The 17,071-nt window shown below is 26.7% G+C and overlaps 2 protein-coding genes across 2 annotated transcripts; one reads left to right on the top strand and one right to left on the bottom strand.

The window, feature by feature from the left end:
* The first annotated feature begins 6,968 nt into the window (after window positions 1-6,968).
* On the top strand, window positions 6,969-7,680 carry LOC119672410. Its single transcript, XM_038083455.1, has 2 exons — window positions 6,969-7,184; window positions 7,257-7,680. The coding sequence occupies exons 1-2, from the start codon at window positions 7,043-7,045 to the stop codon at window positions 7,544-7,546; spliced, it is 432 nt and encodes a 143-aa protein (XP_037939383.1). The 5' UTR covers window positions 6,969-7,042; the 3' UTR covers window positions 7,547-7,680.
* Window positions 7,681-10,273: 2,593 nt separating this feature from the next.
* LOC119672402 lies at window positions 10,274-13,903 on the bottom strand. Its single transcript, XM_038083441.1, has 2 exons — window positions 13,466-13,903; window positions 10,274-10,530 (listed from the first exon to the last, which is right to left on the bottom strand). Exons 1-2 carry the CDS (start codon window positions 13,668-13,670, stop codon window positions 10,274-10,276), a joined length of 462 nt encoding a protein of 153 aa, XP_037939369.1. The 5' UTR covers window positions 13,671-13,903.
* Between the last annotated feature and the right edge of the window lie 3,168 nt (window positions 13,904-17,071).

Genomic DNA, 17,071 nt, shown 5'->3' with positions numbered 1-17,071 from the left:
TTTAAGTTATTCAGATAATTTCTCTGAGTTTCTACAATCTCGTGTTCAGAAAGTAAAACACACTATGTTATTGACAAAGCATCTAAATTTTTCTCAAAATTTTTATTATCAATCAAAACAATGTAAGTTATATGCTGACAATGAGAGATTAATATTTGCTATATTAGTATATTAATATTTGCTGTTATTATATTATTTGCTATATATGAAATTTACTTTAACTTGCTTCCATTTCACTTCCCAACCGTAGATTTTGAGATCCACCTCCACCGTTAACCTAGCTCATAGCGTTATGCCAGCTAATTTTTCCGCCACCTTTCTCCATCCTCATCATTCCCTAGATATTTACTATGCTGCTAACTTGTTAAGTATTTAGCGTATCATATCGATAGTGAGAAATATCCTATTTTACTTAAATTAATTATTATAATGAAGTTCGATCATTACGTCTATATGAACCGGTAACCGGTAAAACTCTTCATATTTCATTTATTTCCCCTTATGGAATAAAAAGTCAACATGATTTGATTGACATTGATTTCCATTGATGATGTATGCAGTATTCATGCACACAATAACATATCCCAAAATAAATAACGTTACTGTTAAAACTTTGTATTGAACTAATAAGCCATTTCAAATGTGAAGTAGGGTACATTTACTAAATCGCGTTGTGCAAAAACACTCGCAAACTGGTTTTTTAACATGTAAAAACGTACAAATACTACAATTAAATTACTTTATTAGCCGTAATAGTGCTTCAGTAGTAGATCCCAAAACTGTTAAAATACTTGACGAAATATCTACAAGAAGACACAAAAAACCCAATCATATGGAATGAATCATGCCCAGTCGAAACTTTAACTCTTCACATAGATACGTCATAAACCACTTTAATTAAATCGCAAACCGTTCAATTAACTACTTAACTACTTGTTATTCTTGTATAGTAAGAGCTGCTATAGTACAAGGAAATAATGAAAGAGACCCCACAAAATAGTGTATGTACACAAAACTATTATTTTAAGGTCAATATAATCTTTTATTAAATTAAATAAATTTGAATTTTATTTTCTATAACATTACTTTATTTTTTTTTTATTTTTTTTATTTAACTTTATTTTATACAATTTTATACATTTTTATTATATATTTTCTATATTATACGATTGTGGTTTTTTAATTACATATTAATAATTAAATTTTAATTATTGTACTTTTAATAGAAATTGTTTAATATTTCATATACATTTTGTGTAAATTATATTACAGATAAATAAGTAGCAATTAAACAATTTTCTTTTAGTATTAATTTTTTTTGTATAATATCGCATTTTTGTTGTGTCATATTTATACATTAATATTAATATTTAGAATATTTTTTATATTAATATTTATTATTCTCAGGTCAATATTGTACATAATAAATGAAGACAAATCCCAAAGAAATAATTTAATGTGGTTATTCTACATATACTTTATATACATATATGTATATATACTTAGATGAAGAGCATAAATAAATTATGAATTAATCATTTACCTATATGTACATATATATATAATACATAATATAAATAATAATGTAATATAAAAAAGCCAATAAACTATTTTTATTATAAAATTGTACATAAGCCTTTAAATATGAAGCGTAGTAGTCTTTAAATAAGAACTAAATTAAATTAAGATATATAGAAAGTATTCACACTGCTCTTAATGAGACATATTGTTATTGAGATATTGTATTTTCTTTTTTTTCAATTTCTAATGTTTTTAATAATAAAAATTGTATTACTTTTAAAACGTGTATAATTTTATTATATCTCATATCAATAATTTTGAAAAATGATCTCTCCTCACAAATAAGTCCAAACTTTATTTTACTAATATTCCCATATAAAATAAAGTTTGTATTTAAAATAGTCTTCAATTAACGATCATTTGGAATAGATTTTTAATAAATTAAGCTGAATCCGTATAAAGCGAAATTCCTGTTTCTTTTTTTCAACTCTTGTTAAGACTCGTGTCGTTTGACCTTCATAAAAACTGAACCTAGGCACTTAGTCATTGTTTATAAGAGGCCCGTCCGTTTTAGAATTACTTCGCTGTAGTATCAAAAAACAGTAGGAGTTAAATATATAACTGTTTACAGTTAATAACACATGTCTAGGAACACAATGTAGGAAACGAATAGAAAAATTGCAAAACAGCTTGTATTTTTTACAATTATACTATATAAATTTGCTATGTCCTTTAGTACAATTTTTTTGTCATTCATATATTAATTTTAATTTAAATTTCAATATCAAAAAAAATTTAATAAGAAAGAGCTAGTGTCATCCTCAACCTAGCACGATCATACTTGAAGCAACTATACCTCGCATTCTACAGAGAAATTTTTCCACCCTAAATTACTACTTAATGCAAGTCATTTTGATCTGTTTTATATCCTGAAAGTTTGGCTAGAAATGTATTTGTGAACTAAAATAAATAATAATAAAGAAAATTTCGCTTATATCTTAATTGTGACAATAATCATCTTAAAGAAATAATAAAAATTATTATATAATTTTATATATCTTATATATCTATATAGATATATAATTTTATATATCTATATTATTTTATATGTCTATAAGATAGAAAAGAATTTATGTAATGGATTTAATATTATAAATTCTTTCAAATTGCATGCAACCACAAGTATAATCCAATATGAAAACAAACGGAAAGTTCTAGGACTTCAGATCCTAGAAGAAGGTGCAGATACTCATGGTCAGTCAACTTTTTTCATTTAATAATGGCGTCCATCCAAAAAAATGTTTTAAAAAAAATCAAGTTTAGAAAAATTGTACACCTAAGAATATTGTCTAATAAAAAAATTTTTCACTTATTCATACAATATTCTAGAAAATCATAAGATTAGCTACAAGTATACAAAATATCTAGGATTCATTATCGATCCTGGAAATGTTTTAAAACCCTGAAAAAATTGTCATTTTATACCCATGTAAAATTATTTATTTTTCTAATGTTATAAGCAAGAAAATATTAATGAATAATTTCAATCTAAATATATAAAACTAAGAAAGCCGGTCATAGACTATTAATAAGTACAATAATTTATTGTATATTAATTATTCTTTCATAAACAAATTGAAATAGTTATTCTTTTCTTAGAAAGTTGATGATATTGTAATAATAAATTGAAAAATCGTAAGTAATATTTTTTAATTTTATGAAACATATAGCTTTTGTGACAATTACCTTGTTAATATTTATTACTATTGCAACGATTAAATTACAGAATTAATAAACAGGTGAATACCCTTTCCCGAGTATAGTTTATGTTTTTTATACATATAACAGTATTGAAGAATTAATTTATAATTATTGAGAACTTGTTTAATTTTTATTTATAATTTTTAATATTATTTTGATTATTGTCTTACAATAAATTAAATAAAATTAAAACCATGAACCTTGCAAATATTCCAAAAAAAAATTATTCACATTTTTAAATTTAAATTTAAATTATTTTTCGAAATAATTCATTTTAAATTTCCCTTCAATCGACTGTTTCATCATAAAAAACGTTAAAATATTATTTATTCACATTTTCATATTTATTAACGAATTTTGGGTTAAGGTCAAATATAGATTACACATTTCTTAGTAAAATTCTTAACAGATACGATTTACTCACAAACGAAAAACACTTCACACATAATTAAAAAAAATTTGCAAACCACAAAATTTAAAGTTTCTTAAAATATTAACTGTGAACGAATTATTATAGAACTTAACCAAAACTTGATGAATCATTTCAGATTTGTCAATTAGTTTACACTACATCAGCACAGTTTTATAATTGAAATTAATATGATAATAGATATTTTTATATATAAAATTTATTGAACCAAACTTTGGCATTGAATTTATCGAGTAGCGGAAAAGCGGTTAAATATTTGGAAAAAACCAAATTTTATCAAATCTCTGAGCACATATGGGAAAAAATTACAAGGCTGTTAAAACTTTAGATATTTTATCTTATAACTACACGAATAAAGAATTGTATATAGTGCTAATGCAAATCAGGGTCAAGTCTTGACATAACGAAAGATTTTTTATTTTGTTTAAAAATATCATAAACAAATTTCGAAGTAACTATTGTGAAATATCCGGGTTTACGAAACCACGAAGGCACAATCTCATCATAGTATTCCAATTGACTTTATATAATAAAATTAATACCGAATATATTTTAATCGTTTCTTTAAAGAAACGCATATAAAGTCATCATATGAAAAGACTTACTTATAATGACAGCATATTCATAAGAACAAACAAACACTGCAAAAAAGAGAATATAGACTTTTGACAATCTTTGTTATCTCCTTCATGTTAACCTTATCGTATACTACATTAAGAAAATTTTTCACCCGACATAAAATAAAATGTAATCAAGATTTTAGCAGTTTTTTATATTTCGACATAATTATACTTTTCCCAATAACGTTTTAACTTTTTAGAAACTATGGTTAGGAACCATAGTGCATTATGTTAAGATCTTCAAAGTATTAACTTAAGATGATATAGAAATCGTAAACAATTTTACACACTGAACCAAGCTTTTAATTCTCGAAACCAAAAATGTACTATATAGACCAGATCGGGTGAATCTAGGTTTTAATCAGTCAATTCAATGACTGCCAAAGCGATATCCGGTGCATTAGTCAGGACTTAATAAAAAACACTTTTTCCTTTCAAACATAGCGCAAGATATTGCTCTTGAGATACTTTCTATTTTCAAAAATATTTGAAATCTACAGATAAAAAAATTTTTTTAACTAATATTGCTACTCAAACATCTGAAAATTTGTGAAATTATGTACTAGGATATTATTAAATTTATCGAAAATCACTTTCTCAGTCAAAGATATTCCTAAACACCCTGTTTTTCTATTAAAAATTTTTATTTTTGATCTTTAAAAAAATATAAACTTAATCTAAATTATACTTTTAGGCTTAATTTTAAATTAATCAGTCATTTTTGTATGTCATGATAACAATATCAATGTCAATGTCAATTCGTTTAAAAAAAAAATATTATTATCATTATAGTATTAAGATATATAATAATATATATGAATTCCTTTTATTTCCTATATATTCGCCCAAATAAAAATATAGTTGCTTTTCTTTTATTGCGACTAATCTATATCTTTCAGGTTTCAGTAAATCTACAGTTCATGTGTTTACTGTAGTTCTTATGGACACTGTATTTTTATATCAATGCTTCAATACTGTCGTATTTCTTTAAATGGACTCTGCCAGAGAAAGAAATGAATATTTTAATCAATTTCTATATATTATACCAGATGAAAAGATTTAAATGTCTAGAAGATCGTTACTTTACGATTTTGGTGGAGAAGGCAAATGTACGCAGATCGGTTCCCTTTTACTTTGTCTGGAAGATGAAATAGTTTAACAAGAAAAGCGCACAAAGTTATTAAAAAAAATACCAGTTAGTGCAATCCATGCCACACTCTCTGGCACAACAGAGGACAACAATGAACTGTAGATGTTTTCAAGTGAAAATGTTTATATTTGTACATATATACAGGCGACCTCTTCATTTACTTTACCCAATACATTATTGGAGATGAATTAATGAGGGTTGTAAACCGATCTTGTAATGCATATTTGGCTTATTTGGGTCAGGAACATTGGCACAACTGGTTATGGAGGACAAAGTAAGCAGGAATGGGAAATAAAAAAATCACTTGCAATCATTGCTTGGAAAAACGATCTGCAAAGTGATATATAGAGCGCAATATCAAGAGTAAAGAATTAGAAAAAAAGATTTCCTACGAAAGAAAAATGCGTTAGCCACATTGAAAATATTTATCTGATATTAATCAAAAACGAATATTAAAATATTTTTGATTATAAGAGGTCTTTTTAAAGTTTATTCCACAAATTCTGAACTAAGAAGTATTCGCTTTATCAAATTTAAAAAAACCACTGCATTTAATTCATTTATGCAGGAATTTATTTTAAAATTAATTCTGAATTTCAGAATGTCAAATAAAAAATCAGTAACCAAACGATCATTGCCTACAGTTAAAAAGAAAGAGTATAATGCATATATAGGTATATATATCTATTAAATATATTATCTCTATATAAAAAATGTTTATATATATTTTATATATACACATAAATTTTTTTTTCTTGTCGTTATTATATTATACTTTAATATTATCACCGATAAATCGACTTAAATAGACTCTTTGACCTTTAATTTTTATCATTAAAATGTTTTGCTCTACAGTTTATAAACTCAGATTTGATTTGATGACTCTAGACTAATTCTGGAGTTATAAGTACTTTGATGTGATCTTATTACTCTATCTTATAACAAATTTTTAGCAAAATTAAATTAGATACATTTTTTTTTACTGCTCGACTACTAATATGCTTTCAATGTTACTAACAATTTCAGTCACAATTTCTAGATAAATTTGAAGTGCATTTGCCTACGACTGTGTGGAAACGTGCATAAATAATAAATAATTATAAAAATCTATCTGAACGTTTAATTACAACTTTGATATGAAGAAAAAATCAGAAAGCATTGCAATAATTTTTTCTCATTAAATAACATTGTTGTTAACAGACGAGCCTTCAGCGGAAATTAAATTATTTTCGTGATAACCTACTTCTGTTATGGTTCAAACATTATTAACTTCATGCAATGCAATCTTGCTGCTACTGCACTCTTTGACACAGTAACTTTCTTTTATTATTTTATCAAAAACCAATTCATTTTATCAATTTGTAAACATAATTGTCCAACTGTTGCGAGTACAAGGTACCAAACAATATGAAGTCAACAATTAAAAGGTATAATGGCAACAGTAAAAACAAATCATTTGGGAGAAGATATAAATGCATTGAACGCAACGGACGTAATTATTTCGTTCTGATAACTAAGTGAGTTTCCATTGATTTATAACTGAAACGGAGAGTAGTAAAAATGTTTAAGTTGAAATTAAGTTTGGAATTGTTAATGATTGTATTGGTTACAGTCCAAACTGCGTCCATTTCCAGCAGTGAGGAACCTAACTCAAAGGATTCACTGGAAATTGACCATTATACATTGGGCAGTGAAGTTTCAAGTGAGGATCTGAATAAAAGTGTTGAGCACTTGGCTAAAGTTTTATGGACTAATTACATTTTTCCACTTTCAGATGCTATGCCAATTTATTTCACGCAATATAGATTGACCTACGATAGTGTACAAACAAATATTGTTTTGGATATTAATTTTCCAGCAGAAACTTCAGACAACTCTACCGAAATAAGTAGTAATCCAATTATAACTCAAATCAAACTTTATCTTGAGGGTACGGCAGGTTTTGAATCGCAAGCCTACATAACTGACGGCGGCATAGGAGAGCAAAAAGTTTCAGTGCAAATCGTTGCCAGCAACACAACCATTCTGCAATATGCAGTAATTGCTTATGGCATTGCCATTTAAATAATTTCCAAATTATGAAAATGGAATTAATTAAATTAAAATAAAGTTGCAGATACTTTTTTGCATTGCTATTTTCTGATAAATGTGTATAATTAATAAAGTCAAAGTCGAAAATAACTTTGGAGTGAACAAAAAATTTTTAAAAAACATAAATGGTATTTCATTTCATATTAAAAAACAAAAGTCAATGAAATTTATTTGATGAAGTAATTAAACACGTTGAAAGGTTGGTGATAATTCATACAATGGATTAAAAATTTTAATTAATTTTCAATTAATTAAAATATGTACATATAACATATACATATATAAGATAAAAATTTAATTCAAATTTGCCGAAGATATCGAAATAATGGCACGCAATTTATTTTTAATTAATTTGCATAAATTCATATCAAGGACTAATACTGTATATCTATATTATTATAAATTATACATAATATTATCTTTACTGTATATCTGTATATCTGTACTGTATACTGTATATCTATATTATTATAAATTATACATAATATTATCTTTATAATATATATATAAAGATAATCTGTATTATATTATATACATTTATTTATACATTATCTGTGTGGTATCTTGTGATGAATATTAAAAAAAATAAGTTTCACTCTATTCGTTTATGATCCATTCAGACGTTTTGCGAAAACTTGATCGAAAATACAGTTTTATCCATGATACAGTTTAAAAAGTAAAATTGAATTTATTTACAATTCATAATATATAATATATATATAGATGTATATCACATTTTTGATTGAAATTTCAATCAACATTTTTTTTTTTGAACCTTGCCATTAGGTGTGAAAGATAAAATAATTTAAATAAGGGATGACTCACAGTGATAACTTGGCACATAGCTGGCAATACCTCACACATAACTTCGCAGAGGTTAGTTTTCAAAACACAGTGGTTTGAGTATTGTCAGCTTAAATCAATCTTTTGCATAACCTCACAAAAAACTTCACTACGATGACAAAACTTATAATCTTTGCGATCAATTCACGGATCATCGAATCGTAAAATTGATATAACACGTCCCGGAAACTTCTCGCGAAATTCTCGCACTTCTCACCAAAATAGGATATATTGCATAGCTTATTGCTGCTTTTAAACCTATTACCTTTAGCAATGAAATCGCATTAGAGCATGGGTGTGCTGATGTTAATCACTGCTGTCATTGACGTTATCGTTAACATTTTTGTTATTGTTAGACATAAATGTTGCTGATTCGGTACCCGCAGGTGAAAAACGCGGTAGAGGACGTCCGCATCTTCGGTGAAAGGACCATGCGATCAAAGATTTGGGGGCGTTTGGTACTACCAACTGGTGACAACAAACAACAAGTCGGGCTGGCTGATGGAAGCTACTCGCCGCTGCCAAGGACGACGCACGCCTGTAATGGTCAACTAAGCAGGCTAAAAAGTACGCAATAAGTGTTGTTGTAATGTATCACTGGATATATACGCAAATATGAATGTCAGTAAACTACTTAAATTACTTAATCAGTAAATAAATTACTACTGGTGCTGTCGTTGTTAATTTTATAATCACTGCACATCACCCAAAAAAAAATATATCAAATTCTTTGAAATATAAACTTACCATTTTTTAAGTTTATCTATTTCAAAAATTATAGTCCTAATAAATTATTTACTTTTTGGTTCATTTACTTCATTGGCTTTTAAAAAAATTAGTTTATTTTGTATGTAAAGTTATTTATAATATCTAATTTAGATACTAGATTGTCGTATTCTATCTTTTAATGTAAGATCTATCTTCTATCTTCTTTTAATGTAAGATCTTTTATATTAATTTATAATTGTTAGACTATTATAGATTAAAAAAGTTTTGACCTCTGTTTTTCCATATGAATTCATAAATCAATTTGAAGCAATTTAGGATTAGGAAGTTCAATAGTTAAAGTCAAAAATACAGCTAATTGCCGTCAATGTCATTATCTATCTAGTACTTTAGTTAATTGACAATTACAAATATATGTCGGTCTTAGCTGCCGTCTTAGCTGATGGAGCATAATCGACTCAATCTTTGGCCCATTAACACTTTTATTTGATCTTTCCATCTTAAAGGTCCATTATTTTTTAATAAAAAAATGTAAACCAAATCATTGTGTTATAAATATGTTTTTAAGTGGTACTTTACTTGTGCACTGAAAGCCCTTAATTAAGTAGCATTATCACAATGTCATAATATTTTTACTTTCCAAGTCCTTTCCTATTCCGAATAAAAAGGACTGCATTAAAGAGCCCTTCTTGATCAATTACACTCTTCTTTATATTTATTACAATTAGCTTACTTCATTTATAAATTTTTTTGTTTTTAATTTAACTAAATAATTTAATAAATTAAGTTCCAAAAGTTCACAAAATTTTTTCTATTTTAAAAAAAATATATTTAAACATACCAAAAGTAAAAAAAATTCATCTTATAATTAGCCTAAAGTAAAGTTTTCTAATAATACTGTTAAATTATTTTTGCTATAAATAGTAATAATTTGTTTAATTTTTTTTTTGCAGATATATATAATGTCAATTTCATCACAGTTTACACAATCAGTACAAAATTTTCACATTCTAGAGTTTCAATCAAATTATTGCATTCCATGGCAGTTTTTTTAAATGTTCATCTTTGATTTTCAAAATTTTTTATACAATATTATAATATAATATTAATAAAAATTATACATTTTTTTAATTAATATCCGTAAATATATATTTCATAAGAGAAGTTTACTGTCTTATTACATTCCAATAAAATCTCAGCATAGCTTTTGTTAATACCTCCTTCAGTGAACCATGCATCAGCGTCCTCGGAAGATGCAGTCACATATATCTCAATGGCAGTAATTGTATTACCATTTGTACCTTTTTCTGGATATCTCAAAAGAACTTCAACCTCACTTGCTTTTGTAAATTGTGCTTCATCTGTGAATCTTAATATTAAACTGTCACCTAAAGTATAAATAAATTATTATTAATTTTAATTAAAATTAAAAAATTTTTAACTTTTAAATAAATTTGACTTCATAATATATATATATATTTATATATTTATGAAAAAATTTTAAGTTCAAACTTTAGATGATTTACAAATCTTAAAAAAAATTTAAATTAAATCTTTAAAATACTTTCTTTTTCTAATCTACCCAATTTTCATATTTTTACACCGATTTCTTTTTCTAATCTACCCAATTTTTATATTTTTACACCGATTTATTAATATTAATAATAAAATAACTACTCTTGACAATGTATAGCAATATCTTTAATTCTTTAAGCTAGCACTATATATAATACAGAGAAAAGCATCGAACCATCGAATCGAATTAATGAATTTTATCTAGTATTAAAGAGTTCAAAATATTTTATGCGAGATTTTAATCCCGAAAACCCCGTCCCCATTTTTTCGCTGATTACTGTTAAATGAAATATAGTTAACAATAAAGTTATTAAGAATAATAGTTTGCTTAAGTATTATTATTAGATAATATAACCTAATCTTGAAAACAGTAAACTCTTGAAAACATAAAACAGCTGCTAGACGTATTATCCGAATAATAATTACACAAGTGGCGTAACAGATATAGTCTTGGAAATTGATAGAACTACTGTTATTTCCCAACTGAGACTATGATTGGTATGAAACAAGCTTAACAATCTTACTATATTTACTTTTCTACATATTCAGAATAAAACAAGTTATCATATCTAAAGTGATCGCCCATGAGATCAGTAAGCTTTGGTTATATATTTTACATTTTTTACATTCCTATATCATAATGCGTCCACTTTTAAGAACCTAAATAAGCTACGTCTTTTCTATAGTACAAGTCACTTTCTCATTCGAATTTATGAGTAGACTTCTGACTTCCATATGTTTGTTTATTGAATTACAGAAACGTTAATTTAACAAGAACTAAAATAAAGCTTCGTTAAATGGAATCCGATGTTGTCGACCCTCAAACATCAACCAACAAATATATATTAAATATATATATAAAGTATAAATAATAAATAAAAGATTTTATTCATAAACTATGTATATAGAATTATTAACAAACACAAAAAAAATATAATTACTTATATAAAAAATGTGAAAACAGTGTTTGCTAACTTACTAGATTTATATATAGCACTACTACTACAACAACACCATAAACTAATTTTTTTTCATACAAAGTGTAGTAATTACTAAGAAGTATGTCACACCGGTAATATTCCAATTTCTTATCCGTTTTTCTTTTCTTGTCCGTTTCGTATTCATTAAGTATACATACATAATAGATATATTGCTTTAAACCTAAATTGTTTACAATGAATGTGACCTACTAATGACTGACTGCAAAGTATGTTAGATCTTACTAGTAGTATTGAAATTTGGGATTAACAATTTGGTTGTTTTAGAACTACAAGTAATCTTTGGGATACTTCCGTAAAAATCAAAAAACATTCAAACCGCTACGAGTATAACTGGCAACCCGGGTGCCAGTTATACTAGCTTTTTTGGCGCCTTCCTCTAAACATATATTATGACAATATATAAAATATGGTATACTAAAAGCGATAGGCACACATGTGTTCCCTAAATCGAGAAACAGTTACAAAAACCTAAAATCAAAATACTGGCAGCAAGGTGGAAAAATAATGCAGTTTATGAAGTACCAGGTGCTCCATACAATTTTGTACAATTTTTCATTTCAAAATTAGACTACACATTACTTATATTTCTGCTTTTCGGAATGCAGGTGTAGCATTTTAAGGTCGTAGCCAAAAACGCTTGCATATATATTTTTCCAGTGTTTAGATAGCTATCCATCTATTAGACGCGTAAATTTCTTATATTACTATTTTTAATTTGTAGGTGTACAATAGCTTCTACTCAAAAACAGTCAGTTGTTTTTGAAAGCGCAATTTTCCGATTTCACAATAATATGATTCATGTTATATATATTTTTTATTCTATTTAATTTTACAATTTACTATTTTTTTATTTGGTTCAGAGATTATTCCAAAATACATTCCATACATTATACATCCCAAAGCATCAATTGATATGTAGTATAATCTACAACCTTAACAAGATAGGTGTAATCAAATAGACAGAATATCGACTATGTGTAGAAGCAAATAAGACCTCTAGTCATATTTTTGTGATTGTTCTACTTCGGTCGGGACCAAGAAGAAAATATGAGCACAAGAGCTATATTCATTTGGGCTTTTTCTTCTTTTTAGAATTTGTTCAATTAGCTTAGTAACTTACGTTTAGTTCAAGTCGGTCTATAAAACATCAAATCTGTTATAATGGTAGTGGTCTGCTCCATTGGGAGCCTGTGCTCTATAAATTTGTGTAATATTGTATATATTGAATTAATTCAAAATAAAATTTAATTTAAGTCAGTAAAATTTCAATATTAATGTTTCGTAGATAAAAAAGAAGATGGTTTGATATATTATAATATGGTACTATTCAGGTTGCTATAGGTTTCTATACCAAATTTAAATTAATTATATCTCGTGCATTAAAATAATTAAACTAAACAATTTTTTTTTAGCAGAGCAGACCTCAACTCGCATACTAACTTTATTATAAATTATCTCAGTATTACTGCAATGAAGGTTAATTTATGATTATGCACTACTGTTTTGTCGAGAGAGTGTTGGGTGTAATATATCAATGCAATTTTAATTTATCAATGAGGTACTTCAAATGGCTCACATTTGCACAAAAAAATAGAGTTCACAATATAAAACTTATCACGTTTATGGCGAAACTAGAGCAAACACTTAACAAATTATCAATCAATGTTAGTTTCGATTGGCATAATTTATAGCTGCACTAAAAATAGCACTTCGAAGTAAATTTCGAGTACATAGTAAACTTATTTACCCGTTATATGCTCGCCGGCCTTAAATAAAAAACTTCCTTTAACATAAACTTTTTCGAACTGCGTTAAATCAACATCCGGGTTGTTGGTTCTATAGCGCGTTGCATCGGTGACAACCTCAATTTCAGAGTTATAGAAATCCAAGCCTAATACTGCTTGACTCAAAACCAGCAGAACAAGAGTTAATTTGGCACTTTTAATTAACATTTCATTAAAGCGTATTACTCGTATCAAACAAAATTAATATATTATTTAGTTTATTTTTTTTTTTAATTCTTTTCACGCAACTGTTTCACGGCGAAAACGATACGGAATTGCTATTCATTTCACAAAGTTTAACGTTTATATGCGCAATACCGTCAATAGACCAATTCTTATCAATTTCTGAGATATATTAAAGGCGTTGCTTGAATAGAAGTATATGTCGCATATGTCTTTCAGTTTCCGACAAATTGCTTTGAACATTTGTTGCAGTTCGGGTTTGTGTGCTCTTGTTTTAAAGTTTCTCTGGATTTTGTTGGCCTCAGATACTTAGTTGGCTTTCTTAAGTGATAAGATTGTCTTAGGCTGCTTATTTTGATAACACTCTTTTGCCTAACAAAAACTTTTTTTGTTTTCAAATTTGCGATATGATTTGAATGGTTTTAATGTATTATCGAATGAAGAAACCAAGGTGGCACAATTAAGTGTGTTAGATTCTATTAATGAGAGAATTCGAGATAGCTCGTACGATATTTAATACGTATTAACCACTCCTAGATTTTCATACAGAATAGACTTGTAATCGCGATTTTATCGATTGAGAAGTTTTTCAACAACATCATTTCCGCAATATAGAGGGGTGTGCTTAGACCTACTTAAACAAACATCGAAGGTGTATAGTAATGCCTATATTTACTTTACAATATTTAAGTTATTTGTTGAAATTATATTATTGCTTAGTTTATCGGAGCGTGCTTTATGTTAATAGATTGTTTTAAAAGATAGATTTAATAATCGGCTAATGGAGGTACTTGAATTTTTCTGAATTTTAATTACTCTCTACAATAAGTAGCAAGCCAATACATATATTTTTGGCACTTGAGTACTTTGGTGATATTCCAGACAAATGAATTGTTGAATAAAATTAATTGCTATAGTCAAAGTTTAAAATATTAGAAATGTTTTCTTAAACAACACTTAAGTCATTTTTAAATTTAACCTTAAAATATCTGTTACTTTGTACTGATATGTTTTGATAACATCAGTAAAAATTTTATATATAAATAGGCAATATAAACCTATAATCGTTTCGCTTTTTTGTTAATATAACGCAACATAAAAATAGATGCCAGACAACCTGTGTTGATTAGTCAGTACCAGAGGTAGTCAACTTTTATAGATATACAATCGATTTATTTGTTCAATACATTAGTTTATTTCCATTATGGTAAACATTTACTTAGATCTGTTGGGCTATTGCATTGGGTATTAATTCTTTGAAAGCTTAAAACTATTCCTGACCTTTCATAAATCTTGAAATGCAGTACATTAGTTACATTAGGTTGACTTGTTACATTTTAATACATATAACAACACTTTCACTTGAAGTCATCTAAATCTCATTTGGAATCCTTATAAGTTTTCCAAAAAAACGAGCTAAACAACCCTTTTATATTGCAACTTCGAGCGCTATTCTCATCATGATACTTCCTTCACTTTAAGTTTGTCCAAACATCCATTTAAACAACGATACAAAAGTACAAGTCCCGTAAACATTCTAGTAAGCACATAAATTCCTGCTTTGTTAAATCCCAATATATCTTTTAATCTTTTTCTACTTAATTTAGAACTTTCCTAACTAATCAATGTAAAATTAAATGTATAACATATTTACAGTAACAAAGCAATTGTAAAACACTTTTCTCATCGTGGTTACAATTTCGACAAGAGTCACTGAAATTCAAACTCTCAACATGATTTCCATGGCAGTAGCTTATCAGAAAACTCATTATAAGAATGATATCTCTACGGTACATCTTATTATAATAAGTACGACAGTTTTTGTCTTTATTAAGATATACCAACTAACGTATAGCTACCTGTTAGTAGCACAGGGCCGCACAATTCTCTTAAACCGCACTCTGTTAGGTGCTTCTCTGCATATATCGTTCCATGTGTATTGATCTTCTGTCATTTCTCTTTCAAGCATATTGTTATCTATGTTCATTATATTATTTTAGTGGTTAAGTATACTTCTTCTTTTATGAAGTTTCTGATAACAATATCAGATAGTTTTCTTGATATCGAAAAAAGTATTCTAAAAACTATTACTATTAACATTACTATTATAGTTCATTGTTTATAGTTCCTCCTTCTCTTGTGATAGATCTTTAAGATTTTTAATGCTACTATGACCTTACTATATTGATATATCCGTGTTGCGAATAATCTAGCTCAGTACTCAACGTGTTTTTAGTTTAAATAAGGAGTTAAAATTTCAAATAATATTCGAAAATACTTATATATAAATCTTTCTTTATTACTAAATCTAATAGGTACCAGTTATCAAGAAAGATTAATTTGTAATAACGTTTTTATGGATTCAAATATTTACAATTTGGGATTATCAAGTAGTACACAGAAAAACCTAAATTTTTTCCAGACTTTTATTAATAATATTTACTTATTATTTCCAATGAAATTGGCTATATTCTACGATATTCTATCATTTTAACAAATTAACTATTTAAAACAACTATATCCAAATCGATGTACTTAATTCCTATTGCCTCTTTTTATGTCTTAATACGATGGCGTATGTCTCGTATGTCGATGTAGGAATATATTATCAAACTCTGCGCGTAAAATATCCCATGTGGCGCCGTTTTATTCAAAAGTCAGAGATTATTTTGTATAAAAATATATTAATATTTTTAAATTCTGATATATAAATATCCATCAAGTCTAAATAAAAGATAGTAAATTGATATATTTAATACATATTAGTATTAATTTTTATTAATTAAATGCAAAATAATTAATGCAGCTACTTATCTTGTCTTCATACGATTTTGATAAAGTGGAAAGGTTCTCTTTATCACGTATGATTAACAAATTATTATTAAGGAGAAATCTTATCATGGACAATCCCCTTTGACGTTTCCATACTTCCAGAAGACTTTTTGAATTTGTCTACCTCTTAGATATATTTAAGCGGAAATCCCTAGATTTAGTGATAAACTTCGCACACGCCAATTATTAATAATATTTATTTTGTTTTATGATTAAAAAATAAATTAAAATTTTGATATAAGACTACGTATACAAATAATGTTTTGACAGATAAGTTTTTATAATAAAAACTTTTTTTCATTTCAATTTAAAAATTTTAATCCCATATTTTTTATAAAATAGATACAATAGAATAAAATATTTTACATTCAGATATATTTAGAAACTTCGAAAAAATATAAATTTTTATGACGAAAAAAAACTAGAAAGAAAAAAATATAGATTTTATTTGTTTTTGGCCAATAAAAATATAGACCAATACAAATATTATTAACTATAATGTATATAAAATAGCATATATTTGGATGATTAGTGTAATAACTAATAACTCCAAA

This window comes from Teleopsis dalmanni, chromosome 1, assembly GCF_002237135.1.
Source record: "Teleopsis dalmanni isolate 2A chromosome 1, ASM223713v2, whole genome shotgun sequence".
NCBI classification, from domain to species: Eukaryota; Metazoa; Arthropoda; class Insecta; order Diptera; family Diopsidae; genus Teleopsis; species Teleopsis dalmanni.
This window is presented reverse-complemented; position numbering and strand designations above follow the sequence as displayed.

What these genes read in the sequence shown, in the direction of transcription:
- LOC119672410 (XM_038083455.1), top strand. Translation starts at nt 7,043, where the DNA reads ATGTTTAAGTTGAAATTAAGTTTGGAATTGTTAATGATTGTATTGGTT. An exon ending in ATTGGGCAGTGAAGTTTCAA is followed by an intron (nt 7,185 to 7,256) that starts GTGAGGATCTGA and finishes TTCCACTTTCAG; the next exon opens with ATGCTATGCCAATTTATTTC.
- LOC119672402 (XM_038083441.1), bottom strand. Translation starts at nt 13,670, where the DNA reads ATGTTAATTAAAAGTGCCAAATTAACTCTTGTTCTGCTGGTTTTGAGT. An exon ending in GGCCGGCGAGCATATAACGG is followed by an intron (nt 10,531 to 13,465) that starts GTAAATAAGTTT and finishes TTTATACTTTAG; the next exon opens with GTGACAGTTTAATATTAAGA.